The 16,479-nt window shown below is 41.2% G+C and overlaps 1 protein-coding gene across 1 annotated transcript in view; it reads left to right on the forward strand.

The window, feature by feature from the left end:
* Window positions 1–11,932, forward strand: part of LOC113028218 (neurotrypsin-like) — a 35,999-nt gene extending 24,067 nt beyond the window's left edge. Inside the window, exons 8-15 of the mRNA XM_026178302.1 lie at window positions 2,393–2,571; window positions 2,882–3,023; window positions 3,182–3,402; window positions 4,636–4,777; window positions 4,873–5,151; window positions 7,235–7,357; window positions 7,470–7,738; window positions 9,438–11,932. Of these exons, the coding sequence (XP_026034087.1) occupies window positions 2,393–2,571; window positions 2,882–3,023; window positions 3,182–3,402; window positions 4,636–4,777; window positions 4,873–5,151; window positions 7,235–7,357; window positions 7,470–7,738; window positions 9,438–9,973 (1,891 nt within the window). The 3' untranslated portion in view covers window positions 9,974–11,932. The remainder of the gene's footprint in view (window positions 1–2,392; window positions 2,572–2,881; window positions 3,024–3,181; window positions 3,403–4,635; window positions 4,778–4,872; window positions 5,152–7,234; window positions 7,358–7,469; window positions 7,739–9,437) is intronic.
* Window positions 11,933–16,479: the final 4,547 nt, after the last annotated feature.

Raw genomic sequence — 16,479 nt, forward strand, 5'->3', positions numbered from 1 at the left:
AAACAGCAGAGGAAGAAAAACTCAAATCTGTGACAATAATCAATTACAAGTAAGAGTTCTGCATTTAGTACTTTAATTGGAAGTGCAAGTTTTTAAATATAATGAGGAAAATGGAGAAGTAAAAACATTAAATGTAAGTAATGAATGAAAAACACAAGGTTTTACTTTTTTTAACTGATTAAAAAAGTAAATTATTACACTAATAAATAATTCACAAATGAATTGATGATTCATATGAAAGAAAATAAGAATTCTTTTAAAAATTATATCTGAGAGGCTGTAATTGCAAATGTTCAGTATACATTTACCATCCGTATTTGTATTTTATTTATACAATGTTTATTTGTAAAATTTAAACAACACATGTTAACACGAGTGCATTTAAACAGAATGCAACTATACAGTGCATATAAAACGTTTAGCCACAGCTACCTTGCAGACCGTGTCCCTGGTTGGGCTTTTTAAAGACACAACATATCAATGCAAATATCAGATCAAACAGAAAACAGCAACAATGACCACACAAGCCATAATTTTGCCTGTTAATTAAAATTTTTAAGATTTGATGGCAAAGAGTTCAGAATCTGTGCGCCTTTTAAAATTTAAGAAGCTGTACTGAATAAATTTCACTGTATAAAATCATTTCTAGATAATTTCCAGCCCTTCCCTGCTTCCCGTACTCTGATTCCTCCTACTTTTTCATATTTATAAATAACAAATAATTAGTTGATGGTTTTCCTGCAACATTTTGTACAGGGTGGGCCATTTATATGGATACACCGTAATAAAATGGGAATGGTTGGTGATATTAAAGTCCTGTTTGTGGCACATTAGTATATGTGAGAGGGCAAACTCCTCAAGATGGGTGGTGACCATGGTGGCCATTTAGAAGTCGGCCATCTTGGATACAACTTTTGTTTTCTCAATAGGAAGAGGGCCATGTGACACATCAAACTTATTGGTAATGTCACAAGAAAAACAATGGTGTGCTTGGTTTCAACGTAACTTTATTCTTTCATGAGTTATTTACAAGTTTCTGACCACTTATAACATGTGTTCAATGTGCTGCCCATTGTGTTGGATTGTCAATGCAACCCTCTTCTTTAGGACTTTAATATCACCAACCATTCCCATTTTATTACGGTGTATCCATATAAATGGCCCACCCTGTAGTTTGATATGTTTTACTTTTCTTTTTAACAAACCTGCTGCATGCTATTTTTAGGTTAAACATCACTTTTAGCACAAGCAGAAGCACAAAAGGGCTTTTTATAGCAAGCTGGGATTAAGAAGACATCACAAAAAAAAAGCAGTTTATTATTTTGGATGATTTTATTTATTCAAAGAGTATCTTTAGAGTATTTTTTGTCGTAGTCGTGTTTTTCAGAGTTATATCCAGCAGACTGACAGATTTTGTGTCAATGAATCGTCCTCCTGGGAAAGCTGATCGTTTTGTGCGACACTGTGTAGCTTTATCAATGCCAAATTGTTGGGTCTAAACATGCAACCCTGCTGGAATCAGACCACGAGAGACTGCGAACAGAACACAAGATCCACTCGTACGTTTTACTTCCAAGGGGAGACTGCGCTCAGAGCTAACACAAGCACACCTGTAGCCAACTCCAAAGCTCCAGTCTCCCCTCACAGCTTTTACTCCGTTACACAACCTCTCACCGTAAAACCCCTGTGGTGTATCGTAAAACCTAAGGCACTGTGTGTGTGTGCATGCATGTGCAAGCACGTGAGTGCATGTGTATGTGTCTCTGCAGATGTGACTTCCTGCCACACAATATATGCTTACAACTGTTCAACCACATTTCCTAGTTATCCAAAGGTCATCTCCCCTCACCTGTATATGGCTTAACCCCTTTAATGGTTCGCCATATACAAGCACAGGCGAGCCCCTAAATGGCCGGGAGTAACCATCCCTTACCAGATAAGGAACCAGAAGCTTTAGATGGAATGTGCCTGCAGTTAAACACTATACCCTTCTCTACCATCCTGCATGTGGGGGAGGAGAACAGAAGAATATCTAAACATGCAGTTTAAGACAAGGTTTACAAATTTAAGCACAACAATGACAACATTTAACAATTCACCCCAACACAAATGTTGTGGGACGACAGTTTTGTACTATTCACTGTTTGGCTGCCTGACAGCATTTTATCTGATCCCTTTGTTTAAGTAAAACTGCCATCACTTTAGATGTTTGACTCTGTCAGTTAACCTGATAAATAAACTGAGGTGTTGAGGTAATTGGTTTTTAACTATTTATTAATGGCCTATTTATTCTCAGGTCCCTCTACTACCCTCTCTGCTCCTTTAGACAATATACTTATCTTATCTTAAGTAACCTTCTGGAAAAACCTGTGTGTGTGTGTTTGTGTTGTAGTGGTGTGGCGAAAGCCTGGTCCTGGGCTCACTTCGGTCAGGGTTCAGGTCCCATCCTGCTGGATGCGATGAAATGCACAGGAAACGAGCTGTTCCTGGATCAGTGTCCTCATGGCAACTGGGAGCAGCACAACTGTGACCACATGGAGGATGCTGGGGTCTCCTGCAGCCCTTATACAGGTACATGCACCCAAACACACACATACACAGTCACACATAGCAATTGTACACACTGATGAGCTTAAAGCTGCTATTTATAGCCGCTGGGCTCCGAACATCAATAAATCATTACTGCATAGAGCAGCAACATCCTGTTTGTGACAAGTAGGAACAGGATTTATGTGAGCCGAGCAGTAACATATCAATACATGTGACCAAACTCCAAAAATACAGATTTTAATATTAATTTCAGATGTAGCATCTATAAAACAGAATCTTCCCTTTGAGAAAAGAGGATCTGATTTTTGCTTATAACCACAAAATGTTTCAGACGGTGTGGTGCGTCTGGTTGGAGGAGACAGTCCCTGGGAGGGCCGAGTCGAAGTGTTTCATAACGGTGACTGGGGGACGGTGTGTGACGACCACTGGACCCAGCAGCATGCAGAGGTGGTCTGCAGGCAGCTGGGTTACAGGTATGAACACAGTTTTAGTCTTTTTGCATGCAGCTTTTTTCAGTGAAAATTGCAGCTGCACTCTTTGCACCCCAAGTTTGCCATAGTTACAACTAAGAAGACTGCTGTTTGCATTTTGATCACTTTATAAGTAGATGATAAACTCTTCTCATCTCCAGGGGTCACGCTGAGGTCGTATCTGATGGGACGTTTGGCGAGGGCGTGGGCCTGATCCTCCTGGACGATGTCCAGTGCGAGGGATCTGAAACCTCGCTGCTGGATTGCCAACATGGGATCTGGGGACGGACCGACTGCTCCCACAGCGAGGACGTCGGTGTTCGCTGCAGAGGAAGGTCCGACGAGGAGACTAATGAGGTGCCGGTCATTGCACCTTCCACAGGTGAGTGATGGGGATGATTTCATGCAGTAGTTTAGGATGAATCAGCCGATTTGTTTTTTAAATTCTGAAAAATTTTTAACTTTTGGGATAATTTTCCTCAGGATCCGCCCTTTACACACCTCCAATATATTCTGGTAGTGTCACATAATGCTTTTAAGTGAGAGGGAGTCAAGTAGACAAATACATTCCTGGGAAAATTTTCGCTGCTGGATCCCTGCTTTGTGTTATGAGCATCTTTTGAGGCAAACATGTTTGTCACTCAAGGTTTTCCACTTTTTATGATTCCATCACATCCTTCCTGATAGTTTCGGCAGTGTCCCACCAGGAATTGACAGATTCTGACATCTGTGAGACCTTATATTGAGGCGATGGCTGTTATTCTCTCAATAATAACTGATAAACGCTAAAAAAGCTGCAAAGAAAACATAGTCAGAAATGCATAGGAGGAATCTGCGGTACTGAACAGGCCAATCGGAGTAGTCACAGCTGTTTCAGGGGAGTTATTGCACACATACGACGCAGATTGAACGCAGAAGTTTAAACCAACTGTAAGTCATCATTTATATACAGCCTTTGTTGTGAACAACTTGAGGCTACCGCCTTGCCGAAGGACATTACAGCAGCAGCACTCACCACTTAGATTTATTTCCCCAAACTGGCAAACCTCCAGAGCTCTCCTCCTCACCCTTTAAGCCACTCATGCCCAGTGTTTGTATGGACAAAAATAAAGATCAGGTTTTAAAAATAATAACTTGAATTAAATTTACAAAGATATATTTCCTGTCTCAGAACATAATCACAATTTTAAAGAGTTTATTTTCTTTTTCATATAGTGGAAGAAATAAACCAGTTAAACCAGGAGTATCATTGCACCGCACTGCAGAGATTTGGTGGTGCTGAAATTTATTTTGCCACAAAAGGGCAAGATGTTGCTGCAGGCCGCTGCTCGCATGCTGCCTGCCTTCCTTGTTTAAACTGGTGTTTTTCTGTCCAAATGGTTTACATGTCACATGCTGACAGCTGTGAAAATAAAGCGATGTTACTGGCTCTGTTCTCCAGAGGTCCTGCTTCTCCTGTCGACACACACAGTCCATTAGAATGAGAACAGCGGCCGGATAAAGAGACACTGGATGACATTTAACACCGTCAGCGGACATACAGCTACCGTCTCTATAGATGCGCAGGCATGAATATGAATGAGCGTTGTTTTTCTTTTTTCTTTTTTTTGGTTAGGTCCCCTGGTGCGTCTTGTGGGTGGCAGCAGCAGGAAGGAAGGTCGAGTCGAAGTGTATCTCCATGGTGACTGGGGAAGTATTTGCGACTCAGGCTGGAACGATCTGAACGCAGCCGTGGTGTGCAGACAGCTTGGACACAGGTTAATGTTTGTGAGGGTGAATGAGAGATGACAGTTTTAGTGAAAACAAAAACATACCATAAAGTCACATCTTCTTGAATGTGTGTCATCCCCAGTGGTCGAGCAGTTGCAGCTGGAGGGTTTGGTCAGGGGAAAGGACCCGTCCACCTGGACCAGGTGAGGTGCACAGGGAAAGAGGAGTTCCTAGGCGAGTGTCCCTCTCTGGGCCAGAGCATCCAGGGCTGCAGACGAAGGGAGGATGCAGGGGTACGGTGTGACATCACGCCACGAGAATCAACGGCACAGATTAAGCCTGAAGAGCCGAGCTGTGGGCTGAGGAAGATGGCCGAGGAAGATGGCAAGAGGAGGAATCAGGGAGAGGAAAACATACTCAGGTAGGGGGAAAAAATCAGGTAAAACAGAATTAATGAAAATTTAAACCTGTTTTGCTTCACTTCTCAGACCATTTTCTCTAAAATATTCTCAAAAATATTCTCATTGGTGGCTTAACTGGATAGACAAATATATGTATATACACTCAACAAAAATATAAACGCAACACCTTTGTTACTGCTCCCATTCCCCATGGGATGGACGTAGAGACCTAAAATTCATTCCAGATACACAATATAACCATCCCTCCCAAACAGTGGTCACAAATCAGTCCAAATGTGTGGTAGTGGGCACATCTGCTATATTGAGATAATCCATCCCACCTCACAGGTGTGCCACATCAGGGTGCTGATCTGACATCATGAGTAGTGCACAGGTGTACCTCAGACTGCCCACAACAAAAGGCCACCCTGGAATGTGCAGTTTTGTCTCACAGCAAAATGCCACAGATGCCACAAGCAATGAGGGAGCGTGCAACTGGCATGCTGACAGCAGGAATGTCAACCAGATCTGTCGCCCGTGCATTGAATGTTCATTTCTCAACCATAAGCCGTCTCCACAGACCTCGTGTAACCACACCAGCCCAGGACCTCCACATCCAGCAGGTTCACCTCCAAGATCGTCTGAGACCAGCCACCCAGACAGCTGCTGGAACAATTGGTTTGCACAACCAAACAATTTCTGCACAAACTGTCAGAAACCGTCTCAGGGACGCTCAACTGCATGCCCGTCGTCCTCATCGGGGTCTTGACCTGACTCCAGCTCTTCGCCGTAACAGACTTGTGTGGGCAAATGCTCACATTCGATGGCGTCTGGCACGTTGGAGAGGTGTGCGCTTCACGGATGAATCATGGTTCACATTGTTCAGGGCAGATGGCAGCTGAGAATGTCCCAGTTCTTGCATGGCCAGCATACTCACCGGACATGTCACCCATTGAGCATGTTCGGGATGTGCTTGACCGGCGTATACGACAGCGTGTACCAGTTCCCACGAATATCCAACAACCTCGCACAGCCATTGAAGTGGAGTGGACCAACATTCCACAGGCCACAATTGACAATCTGATAGACTCCATGCGACGATGTGTTGCACTGCATGAGGCAAATGGTGGTCACACCAGATACTGACCGGTTCTGGGTCCCCAGACCCCCAATAGCGCAAAAAACTGCACATTCCAGGGTGGCCTTTTGTTGTGGGCAGTCTGAGGTACACCTGTGCACTACTCATGATGTCAGATCAGCATCCTGATGTGGCACACCTGTGAGGTGGGATGGATTATCTCAATATAGCAGATGTGCCCACTACCACACATTTGGACTGATTTGTGACCACTGTTTGGGAGGGATGGTTATATTGTGTATCTGGAATGAATTTTAGGTCTCTACGTCCATCCCATGGGGAATGGGAGCAGTAACAAAGGTGTTGCGTTTATATTTTTGTTGAGTATATATATATATATATATATTTGTTGATATATATATATATATATATATATATATATATATATATATATATATATATATATATATATATATATATATATATATTTGGCTCACCTCCCACCTCCTGCTGGATTATTCATGCAACCTGTGGCTTTCACAGAAATAACATATACAGCACATGCAGGACTTACAGGATTAATACTATTAAAAACGGGTTTTCTAAGATTCTTACGTAGTTTATAATAATTTGTATGCAATTTATAAAAAGTAGAAAAAAGCTGATGGCTGAGTTGATCTCTTTCTACACATCCAGTTAGTAAATTTCATATAAGACACACTATTTAAATTGCTTTTGCCTGCCTGCAAGCTGCTTTGCAACCCACCTCCACCCCGGCTCCTCTTTTCTGTGGTGTGTCTGACTTGGACCTGCTGACCTGCTGCTCCCAGAGCAGACATATGAAACGTTTGGCTAGCTGGTGAATCTTGCACAACTTTTGCTTCCGAGTTGGAAAACATCACGTATTTTGTGGTTATTTTGGTTTGACTGACATTTATATGTTGAACAAAAGTTAATTTGAAAGGGCAACAAGATCAAAAAGAGAAGCAGGAAGTAGTTTTGATCTGTTCGTTCTTCTTGCTCAGGACCACGTGGCCATGGCAGGTGTCTGTGTGGCTTCGGTCTCAGGAAGAAGACAGCAGTCCTCTCTGCAGTGGCACTCTGATCAGCCCCTGCTGGGCCCTGACGTCTGCATACTGTGTCACCAGGTAAATCCAAAGCAATATTAATAAATCAGTTTCTACATTGCAGTGGAACCACTCAGCGCAGTAATACACAAGTGTAAATCACCCTTAAGTTGCTTCTGTCTCTCTCCTGAAGGTTTGGCGGCGATCCGTCCCGGTACGTGGTGATAGTTGGGGGGTCCGAGCGGCGCCTCACACCGGAGCAGGTGGTGGTTCACAGGAAGTTTAAGGGTCAGAGCGGTGGACACGATCTGGCTTTGCTTAAGCTACCTAGCTCAAAGAATCACTGTCTGACCTTTAATCCCAACACCAATGCAGCATGCCTTCCTGCCACTGACACAGACTCAGGGGGAAGTACTCCATCTTCTTGTGTGGTCACGGTTACAGCTGGCTGGACGGGTCCAGGTAGGCAGTTATATAAAGATAAAGTCTGAAAATATGTTTTAGATGAAACATCTGGGTGGAGGAGATCACCAGTTTGTGAGTAGTGTGTTTCAACACAGGTGCACAAATTTGCAGAAGTACAAGAATAACCTGGAATTGTGGAATTTTTGAGGTTTACTTTGACCAGTAAGTTTTATAGAAGGTGCTGGGCTACAAATCAGAAACACTTTCATTCTGAAAATCTGTTCAGTTACATCTGCAGTAACATCTTTAATGACAGTCTAACATTCAACAAACACATATAGAACAGTGAAAATCAGCAAATCTTCACATCAGTATTTCATAGAGGACAGAATATAAATGAGAGAGCAGATGAGCTGGACTAGTGTCAGGAGCAGGATCCCAACAACATGAGGCCGGATTGCTATGAAATTACTATGGAATTTAATACAGGTTTTCCTTTTCCACTGCAAACAAATCACAATGACATCGATGAGTTCCTAACTTTTCCTCTGGCGCCACCGTGTGGTTAATATGTGCACTGTTTGATGAAACTAGCCCTCAGTGGTACATGGATTAACAGGAAACTGCATTTCATTTCATTCCCTGTGATTTGATTTTGTTTAATTAACAGTGAAAGTGCTAATTGACCAATAGGAAAATAACTGTAAATGAGACATGACTCTAAAGGTTCATTTCTATCTGTTGTCTGGTGAAGCCAGTTACAGCAGCTGCTTGAAAATGAAAAAGAATTGTCTCAGTTATCACATGCAGTAGAGCTAATTCATACTGACAAAAAAATTAGCAAAATGCACATCAATCATCAGGCTACGTAACACAAAAGGCAACGAAGAAACAGAAAACATGACACACGCACATCTAAGCCCTCCCACAAGATGAATTTTAATAACTCTGGAGATCCCATCACATTTCATCGTCTTTGTTCAAATACGTGTACAACAATGGCATTTCCATCAGCTGCTTCTGTACTGTCGGGTGCTAATTAGCAAAAGTTAGGGCTTACATTAGAATACTAACAAGGTAATCTAAGCCTGCAAGTATTAGTATAATATTGTTATTATTAATTATTGAATTAGTGATATGTTGATGATTTTAAATACTTCTATATATTCCTCAGTAGCTTGATCTAAAATAATGCAATTAATCTGAGAAGTTATAAGTAACTAAAACATTAAGTAAATGGAGTATGAAGTTGAATATTCACATTCAGAATGCGATGGAGTAAAATCAGAGCGCAGCATAGTACAAGTACTTGAATAAATATACTCTGTAACATTCCTGCTGGCTCTATCCATGCTCTCATCCAGTGGTTTTGGGGACTATAAGATTAATGGTACTCTACTCCAGTGGCTATGGTGGGGTGGGGGTTCAGGAAGGGTTGGTGCCACTCTATGCGATTCTTCTAGACACACCCCTGAAAGATGGTTGGACATGGATAAACATGAGACCAGTCGGGCAGAAAGATGACTTTATATTCTGTTTCTAAAATCAGTTTCTAAGTTATTGATTGCAGATGTGAGAGTGCTCTGTTGGTACTCTCTCATGTGCTTAAACACAGCACTAATGAGTCCTTTGGCCTAACATGTTATATACCACGGCCCAAAATGAGCATAGAAACATGTTTATACCTGTAGCATCGCCTCAATCAGCTGTTTGCTTTAGTATTTGTAATCCTGTTGTCTTCTTTCTCTTCTTCTAGACTCTGTTCTTGCTTCCTGGGTCCCTCTGATGTCATCATGGCAATGTAAGAAGCGCTATGGCAACAGTTTCTCCAGTCACGGCACCCTGTGTGCTGGCAGTCCTCCAGACACCAGCCTCCTCCATGACGACAGTTGCCAGGGCAACTCTGGAGGCGGGTTAGTGTGTCAGGCGGAGACAGGTCGATGGATCCTCACTGGCGTTGTCGCCGGGGGTTACGGCTGCGCTGATCCCTCCTCACCTGCGCTCTACACGCGAGTCAGCCGCTTCAGGAGCTGGATCGACGAGGTCATCAATGTGCAAGCACGCCCGGAGGCGCCAAACGCACATATACAAGGAGATCTGCCACACAATGACATAACACACATGCACAGCGAGGGCAAAGATGTGTCCTTCCACACGCACGGCAAACACGCACACGATCAGCAGCCATCAAATGAAATCAATGAGATTAAACACACACACTCTCATCATTCACACACCAAAAACACACACACACGCCGGGCGGAGGACGCAAACACACAAATTCTGGTCTGATTGAGGCCGTGCCGTTGGCTTACCACCTGTGCCATGTGACCGCCTGAGGAGGGTTAAAGGATGAGGAAAAGAAAAGAAAGATGCTCCCAATCTTCAGTCAGTGCAAATGGCCGTCTGTCAAATCTGAACTCCGTCTTCGTGAATCGCGGGTGTGTGCTGTGGGCAGGCTTTCCTGAGCTGTACGGGTCATTTGCGGTGCTCGACGTGTGAGTTTCAGCCCGTTTAGACCGAAACAGGTCGACAGATTTATCAGCACGCCGATCAGGCCCTTTTACTGAAAAAAAAAAAAAAAATCCCAATTGCATGTACTTTAAGGAATCTACTGCTCGCGTAAAATATTCCGGGGGGAAAATTTTGAGACGGTCACACAAGAATCTATGCTAATTTCACCTATTTACATTGTGTGAGCTTAAGAAAAAGAGCAACACATCAAGTACAAAGGCTGACTGACCATCACTGATGTCCCTTTGAGATGATTAATGTAGATAAACTCCAAACTCCTCGCAGAAGGTGAGGCTCGTCCCACATTAGGTTTTTATAAAAATCCAGATGTGGCTTTCTTTTTCAAACAGGGCTTCTCTCTTCAGGCTGTTGTCTTATACCTTTACTGGTGAAAGTGCAGTTGTTCATTTGGACCCATGACTAAGCTACTCAACTCAGGACCATACCACTGATTTAGCAAGTTTTAGTGCATTTATTACAAATGAGGTCACTTTGCGTTACACACGTTCTCCTTTAGCTTGTTTCTTATTTGTATAGATTAACCTTATTTGCCCCTTTTAAAGCGCTTATTAATGCCTTACTGAGCCAATCTCTTTGTAATCTCTTTTATCTTCCTTCCTTTCACGTCAACTCTCAACCAATCACGGTCTCTCCCTGATCCTGGTTGACCCGGAGGTCTCTTCCTCGTAAAATTGAGTTCTTCCTTCCCACTGTTGCCAACATTGTACTTACAGGGGACTGTCTGATCATTGTAGTAAAAAAGTCTATTGCATCAACTGTTTGGGAATTATTAATACAAAGTTGTTGTACGATTGACTGACAGTCTCATGACCAGATAGGGCAGTTCCCTAATTCTTCTATAATAAATTAAACAGATAAAAGATGCAAAGTTGATTTTAAGTGTTGACCCTGCATTTGAAACATTTAAGGCACAAAGCAATGAAAGTGAAGGTGACCATCATTGGGCTGAAGAACCAAAATAAACCCATCAGAGAGATAGCAAAAACTTTAGGAATGGCCAAATCAGCAATCTGGGACATTCTGATTACACTCAAGAACAACAAGGCCAGATTAGGCTTTGCCAGAAAACAGAGGGACAGATGAAACCAAGATTAACTTGTGGCAGAATGATGGGAAGACAAATGTATGAAGAAGGAGAGAAACAACTCATCAAGTTCTGTCAGAGCTTTGCAAGGGAGGAAGCCGAGCATTTGGTGTTGTCCATAGGTTTTAGACTTCAGGCGGGGTTTTGATCCAAGAATTAAAAACAACTGCTATATTGAAAATAATGCCAGTTGATATGTTTTAAAATGGCTGTAATTCCCAAACAGTTAATGGAATACTATAGTAAAACCCCTTGAATTAAAGCTGAGACTCTGCACTTTAACCACATATTGATTGCGTGATTGAAAATCCACTGCGATGGTGTGCAGAGGCAAAATTTAAAAAAAAAAAAATCTTATTGTCCAAATATTTATGGACAGACCTCTACCTTAACAAACTGATGTAGTGATAAAGTCATGCAAAGTAAGGGATTATTATGTGCTTTGTCTTGATCATTGATATTTGCAGTAAGCAGCAAATATCACACAAACTTAGACTAACCCAATACAACCAAAAGGAAATAAAAAAAATTGAAATACATATGAGAAATTTAATCATTGTGTGTTACATTATATGACAGAAATGTATGATTTTTTTCTATTATGCCAGAACCTTTAATAACAACAAAATGCATATTATTCTTGGTTAAATGAAATAAATTTTAAAAAAATGGTTAAAATAGAATTTTATAATAATGCCAATGATTTTCTTTTGGCTGTGGTTAAAAAGAAGAATCCCTGCTAGTGTGATTAATGTGTTATTAATTAATGTGATTTTTGTGCAATACTAAATCAAAATCCCTCACACTAAATGTCTTATCTGTAGATATTTTCTCAGAGTAGTCTAGGGGTAAACCAGGCCGCTCATCCTATGATGACAGCATAGAACAAACAGCTGCAGGCGTCTGATCATTGATTTCTGATGTCTGAGCAGGGAAACAAAGGAAACGGTGGCTGAATAACAACAACCTTGTTTGGAAATAAGTCAACGGTTGCATTAAGTGTACTGGTTAAAGAGCTAAAATGTGCAAAAACATTGGTATGGTCCTTTAAAATTGTACAGGACTCTCCTTTTAAAGCCATTGGAAGCTGACTGTTGAGTCATAAATATCTTTTTGTACTGGCTCTAGATAGATAAATAGACAGGTCCTCAGATAGACAGATAGCTAGCTGCTACTTCTGCATTTAGATAGTATGTGTTCTGCATTCATTCTTGACTGGATTAGATAGCCGAGCTGGTGAAGTTAAACGTTGTCTGATCTGTTGTTCTCTGAGCAGATGTGTGATCTGACCAGAAGATGGCGACATTGCTCTATTTTAACAGGGTCCGTCAGGTACCCTGGTGGTTCTTTTTATACTGTTTATGCTGTAAGTGTATGGACTTGTGCTTAATATACTGTGAACCATTGTGTCGTGAAGCATCCTGTAACCTTCAACTCCAACATTTCTCCAAGCCTGTTGTTATAATCCTGTACATAAACTCAAGCCCTGCTACCACAGACTTGATGTTTGACCATGCAGATCCTGTTGGTTCATGTAAATACTGTATGTCTCTGGCTGGGCGATGAGGGCGCAGACAGGCTTAAGGGTTTCAGATGTACTCTTGCTTTACCTGTGTTAAACCCATCAGCTGCTCCTCAGTGTAATGTGCTGAATCATGGTTGAGTATTAAAAATGTGTACCTGCTGAGAACAAGTGAGTGTTGCTGTCGTCTCTGTTTTTAGCACCAGATATTTATTAATTAGCTTTCCTGAACTCTGTTTTCCCCATGTGGCGAGAAAACAAGAAAAGAGCTAAAAAATGCAGTTCCTCTAATGACCACTTGAGGCTCTGAAAGGGAGTGAATTAACATGTTTAGAACCTGAAACGGTGGTTTGGTTACTTTTATTGACTGTATTCTACACATGGGCACTTCTCACGCCAAGAAGAAAAGAAAAATGTGGCCAAAATGCTAAAATTCAAATTGTAAATAACCTAAACTAGTGGTTTTGTCCATCTTTTATTTACAGTCTATGTTTTCATGTCCATTAGATCAGCGATCCCCAACCTTGTCTGACAATATTTTCATGGACTGACCTTTTAAGGTGTCGCGGATAAATACAACAAAATAAAAGCAGTAACGGTACCAAAAAAAGAAGATTTATTCATAACACACAAAGACCCAGGGAAACCGAGCTAACGATAAAAAAATAACGATTAAAAACCCCGAAAACCATCAATTTTACACCCGAGCCTCAACTTTGCGGCCCGGTACCAAATGACTGATGGACCGGTACCGGTCTGTGGCCCGCTGATGGGGACCGCTGAATTAGATTATATTGTCTCAACACTTTCCACTAAGAAATATTAAACTACAAGAAAATCTTTCTGATTTTAATAATCTTGGTTGGTTTCCATACTAGAAACATGGATTTTATAATCTGGGGGGGTGAGTGAGATTGCTTACAAAACGTTTCTACCGTCCAAGTAATTGAAAAGTAAATCTGCTTAGCTGCTGCTCTCAGTCACCCATGAGCGCTGTTAATCTCTTCTTTTGTTGGAATGGGCTCCCCTCTGAAATAAAAGGGGATCAGAGGATACCCTTGCTGGACTGGATTGTACAGACTATTGAAAACTGTAGAACGAGTGATTTATAACGAGTATAATTGAGATGGTTTTGTTGGGACAAGGCTAATTATTTATAAATCTGACTAATGATGCTAATGATTTGAACAAGATGGGATGCGATTATTGGGATACAAATTTGAATTTGGGCTGGGAATATCGGATTAACATTAAAGTGTATAAAAAAATCTTTGCTTTTTATCTTTCTCACTGTTTGTCTTCTTGTAACCTTTCCTTAATTTTCCCTTTATTCCTTTTATTTCAGACGTGGATGAAATAGTACAATTTATTCTCATTTAAGGGTACTTATACCACAATGCAAAAAAAAAAACCTAGAAAAAAAGTTAGTTTTATCTGACTTATAGTTCAAAATAATCCTTATTTAACTTGTACTGGGTCCTCTGCCTTAGCTCCCCTCCCTTTAAACTGCCTTTCTTCTGATTGGCTGCCACTAACAAACAGCAGATGACCATATTAGGGAAATCCCCTCCCTCTGATGTCATAGAAAGCCAAGAATAGAAAAAAAAGTGTGAAATTGAGCATCTGAGCAGTCACATGTTTGATCCCATCCCACCACATCCCAAATGCACTCTGGTGGTTATAAAAGGATGGATATCTTTACTGTATACATTTGTAAATGCATTGATTGGAGGATAAGATATCTGATCAGCAATTGGTCGATAATGTGTCAGATGAGTGTATATATGATCGAAATGAAGGAAAATTGTGATAAAACCCCTTCAGATAATGCAAACTAAAAAAAAAAGAATTTTCCAAGTAACACAACTTAAATTGTCTGATAAATCTGTCAAATGTAAGAAATAAATGGTACATAAAAACATCTGCCTAAAACAGGGTCAGCAGCGGTAATACTGACACAAACACCAGAGCAAAAGTTCAGACAGATAATGATGAGCTATAGAGAAACAGCGCACAGTGGTGCGTGCACACGGATAATTGCTGTGTCATTTTCTAATTTAAGCTTGCAGAGCACGTGTATGGGCTGCATTCATACCCTCAGGTGAGTGGATGCATCTGTGTGAGCCAGTGAATAGTGTTATGTGGGCCTTCGGTAGGATACAAGATAATATGTTAGTTCACCTTTAACTGAAAGATTAGAGCCAAGTTAATCTGGCTTATTCAGTATGTTTGAGTATCAGGGCAAAGAAAACACGAGCTCGGAGATGAAAAACAAAAGCTGATATTGTTTTCCAGGAAGTAACATTGCGGTTTACGTAAGCTTGCCGCCATGGCTTCCTGCAGCAGTCTCTGGTGTGAAGAACAGTTTCAGTGCTCAACCTCTGAGGTCTTCACTGAGCCCATGTCTGTTGCAATGTTTCCTCAACTTTTGTGAGGCCTGCTGGGACAATAATGACCACTGCTAGTTTGCAAACTGCAAGCAGGTTAACAGAATTTCTCCATGAACGCCTGACATCTTTGTATGAGAGTCACCTGGAGCCTCCACAGGGTTGAAGGCCTGAAGAGAAAGACATGCTGTGCAATCTTAAGATCACTGTGGACCACAGGTTGCACAAGAATCGCAGCCTTCTTCTGGACTTGCTTAGCAGGACGGAGCGTGTTTGCACTCATTCTAGACTTTGAATGAAGAACTCGACCCATATTTACCCTGTAGCACAGATCCTATGGCTATAATCCTTGTAAAAGCTTAATATCAAGATATGTATTCTACACATTAACAGGATTAAGGTTCAAAAGTGGGCATTTCAGTCCTGTCAGACCTAAGGTAATATGTTCAGATGTTCAAACACTTTATGTTTTAGTAAACTTACATTGTGGTGTGGCTCATCTAGACAAGAATAAACACCTGAGAGGATATATAGTATTGGGGTGCTGTGTGCAGGAATAACACAAAATAAACTGCAATGCTGATGCTCATGGTTGCATGATGCAATGGTCTGATGCGTTGTTAACAGTTTTTGGGCTTCAAGGACTTTTGTAAAAGCTTTATGAGACAAAATATTTGGAGTGAATAGTGTGAAGATACTGAATTTATTCTAACACACATACAACTTCCCCCCCTTAGCTGTGCTGTTTCCTGTGATAGCCTTTGAAACTTTGCTTTTTTTGTACTGCCAGAGACACTGAAATCTAAAAGAGAACTCTGCAACAGCAAAGATAGTGGAACAAGTTTAACTTTTAGGGGTTAAAAAGAGCTTAAAAACATTATTTTGGGGTGAAGTCAGCAAACCTTTTAAGTGGTTTTTGTCAAATTTCAGTTTTTATGTCCCTGTAACTGTCCCCAGTAAAAGCACTTTAAAACTTTAAAAGCATTTTGTACTCTTTGATGTGCTGACTTTTGGGACTTGCAGTCAGTGAGCACACATATTTCACCTGGACACTTGATGTTGAAAGCTGGGACATTTGCTCTTTTCTCACTATTATTTTTAAAACTTATATTTTAAAACGATTCCAGTTTTGCAAACTAACCAAATAAACTCACAGTGGATAGAATCTGTGGGCTGTATCTATGAGTCACTGGTGAGTTTCTAGTGGTAGTGACATCAGTGGTTACCACCTTAGGCTGAGGGATTTTGTTTGTGCGAGGCTGACAACAAC

The sequence above is a fragment of the Astatotilapia calliptera genome, chromosome 8 (genome assembly GCF_900246225.1).
Source record: "Astatotilapia calliptera chromosome 8, fAstCal1.2, whole genome shotgun sequence".
Lineage (NCBI taxonomy): Eukaryota > Metazoa > Chordata > Actinopteri > Cichliformes > Cichlidae > Astatotilapia > Astatotilapia calliptera.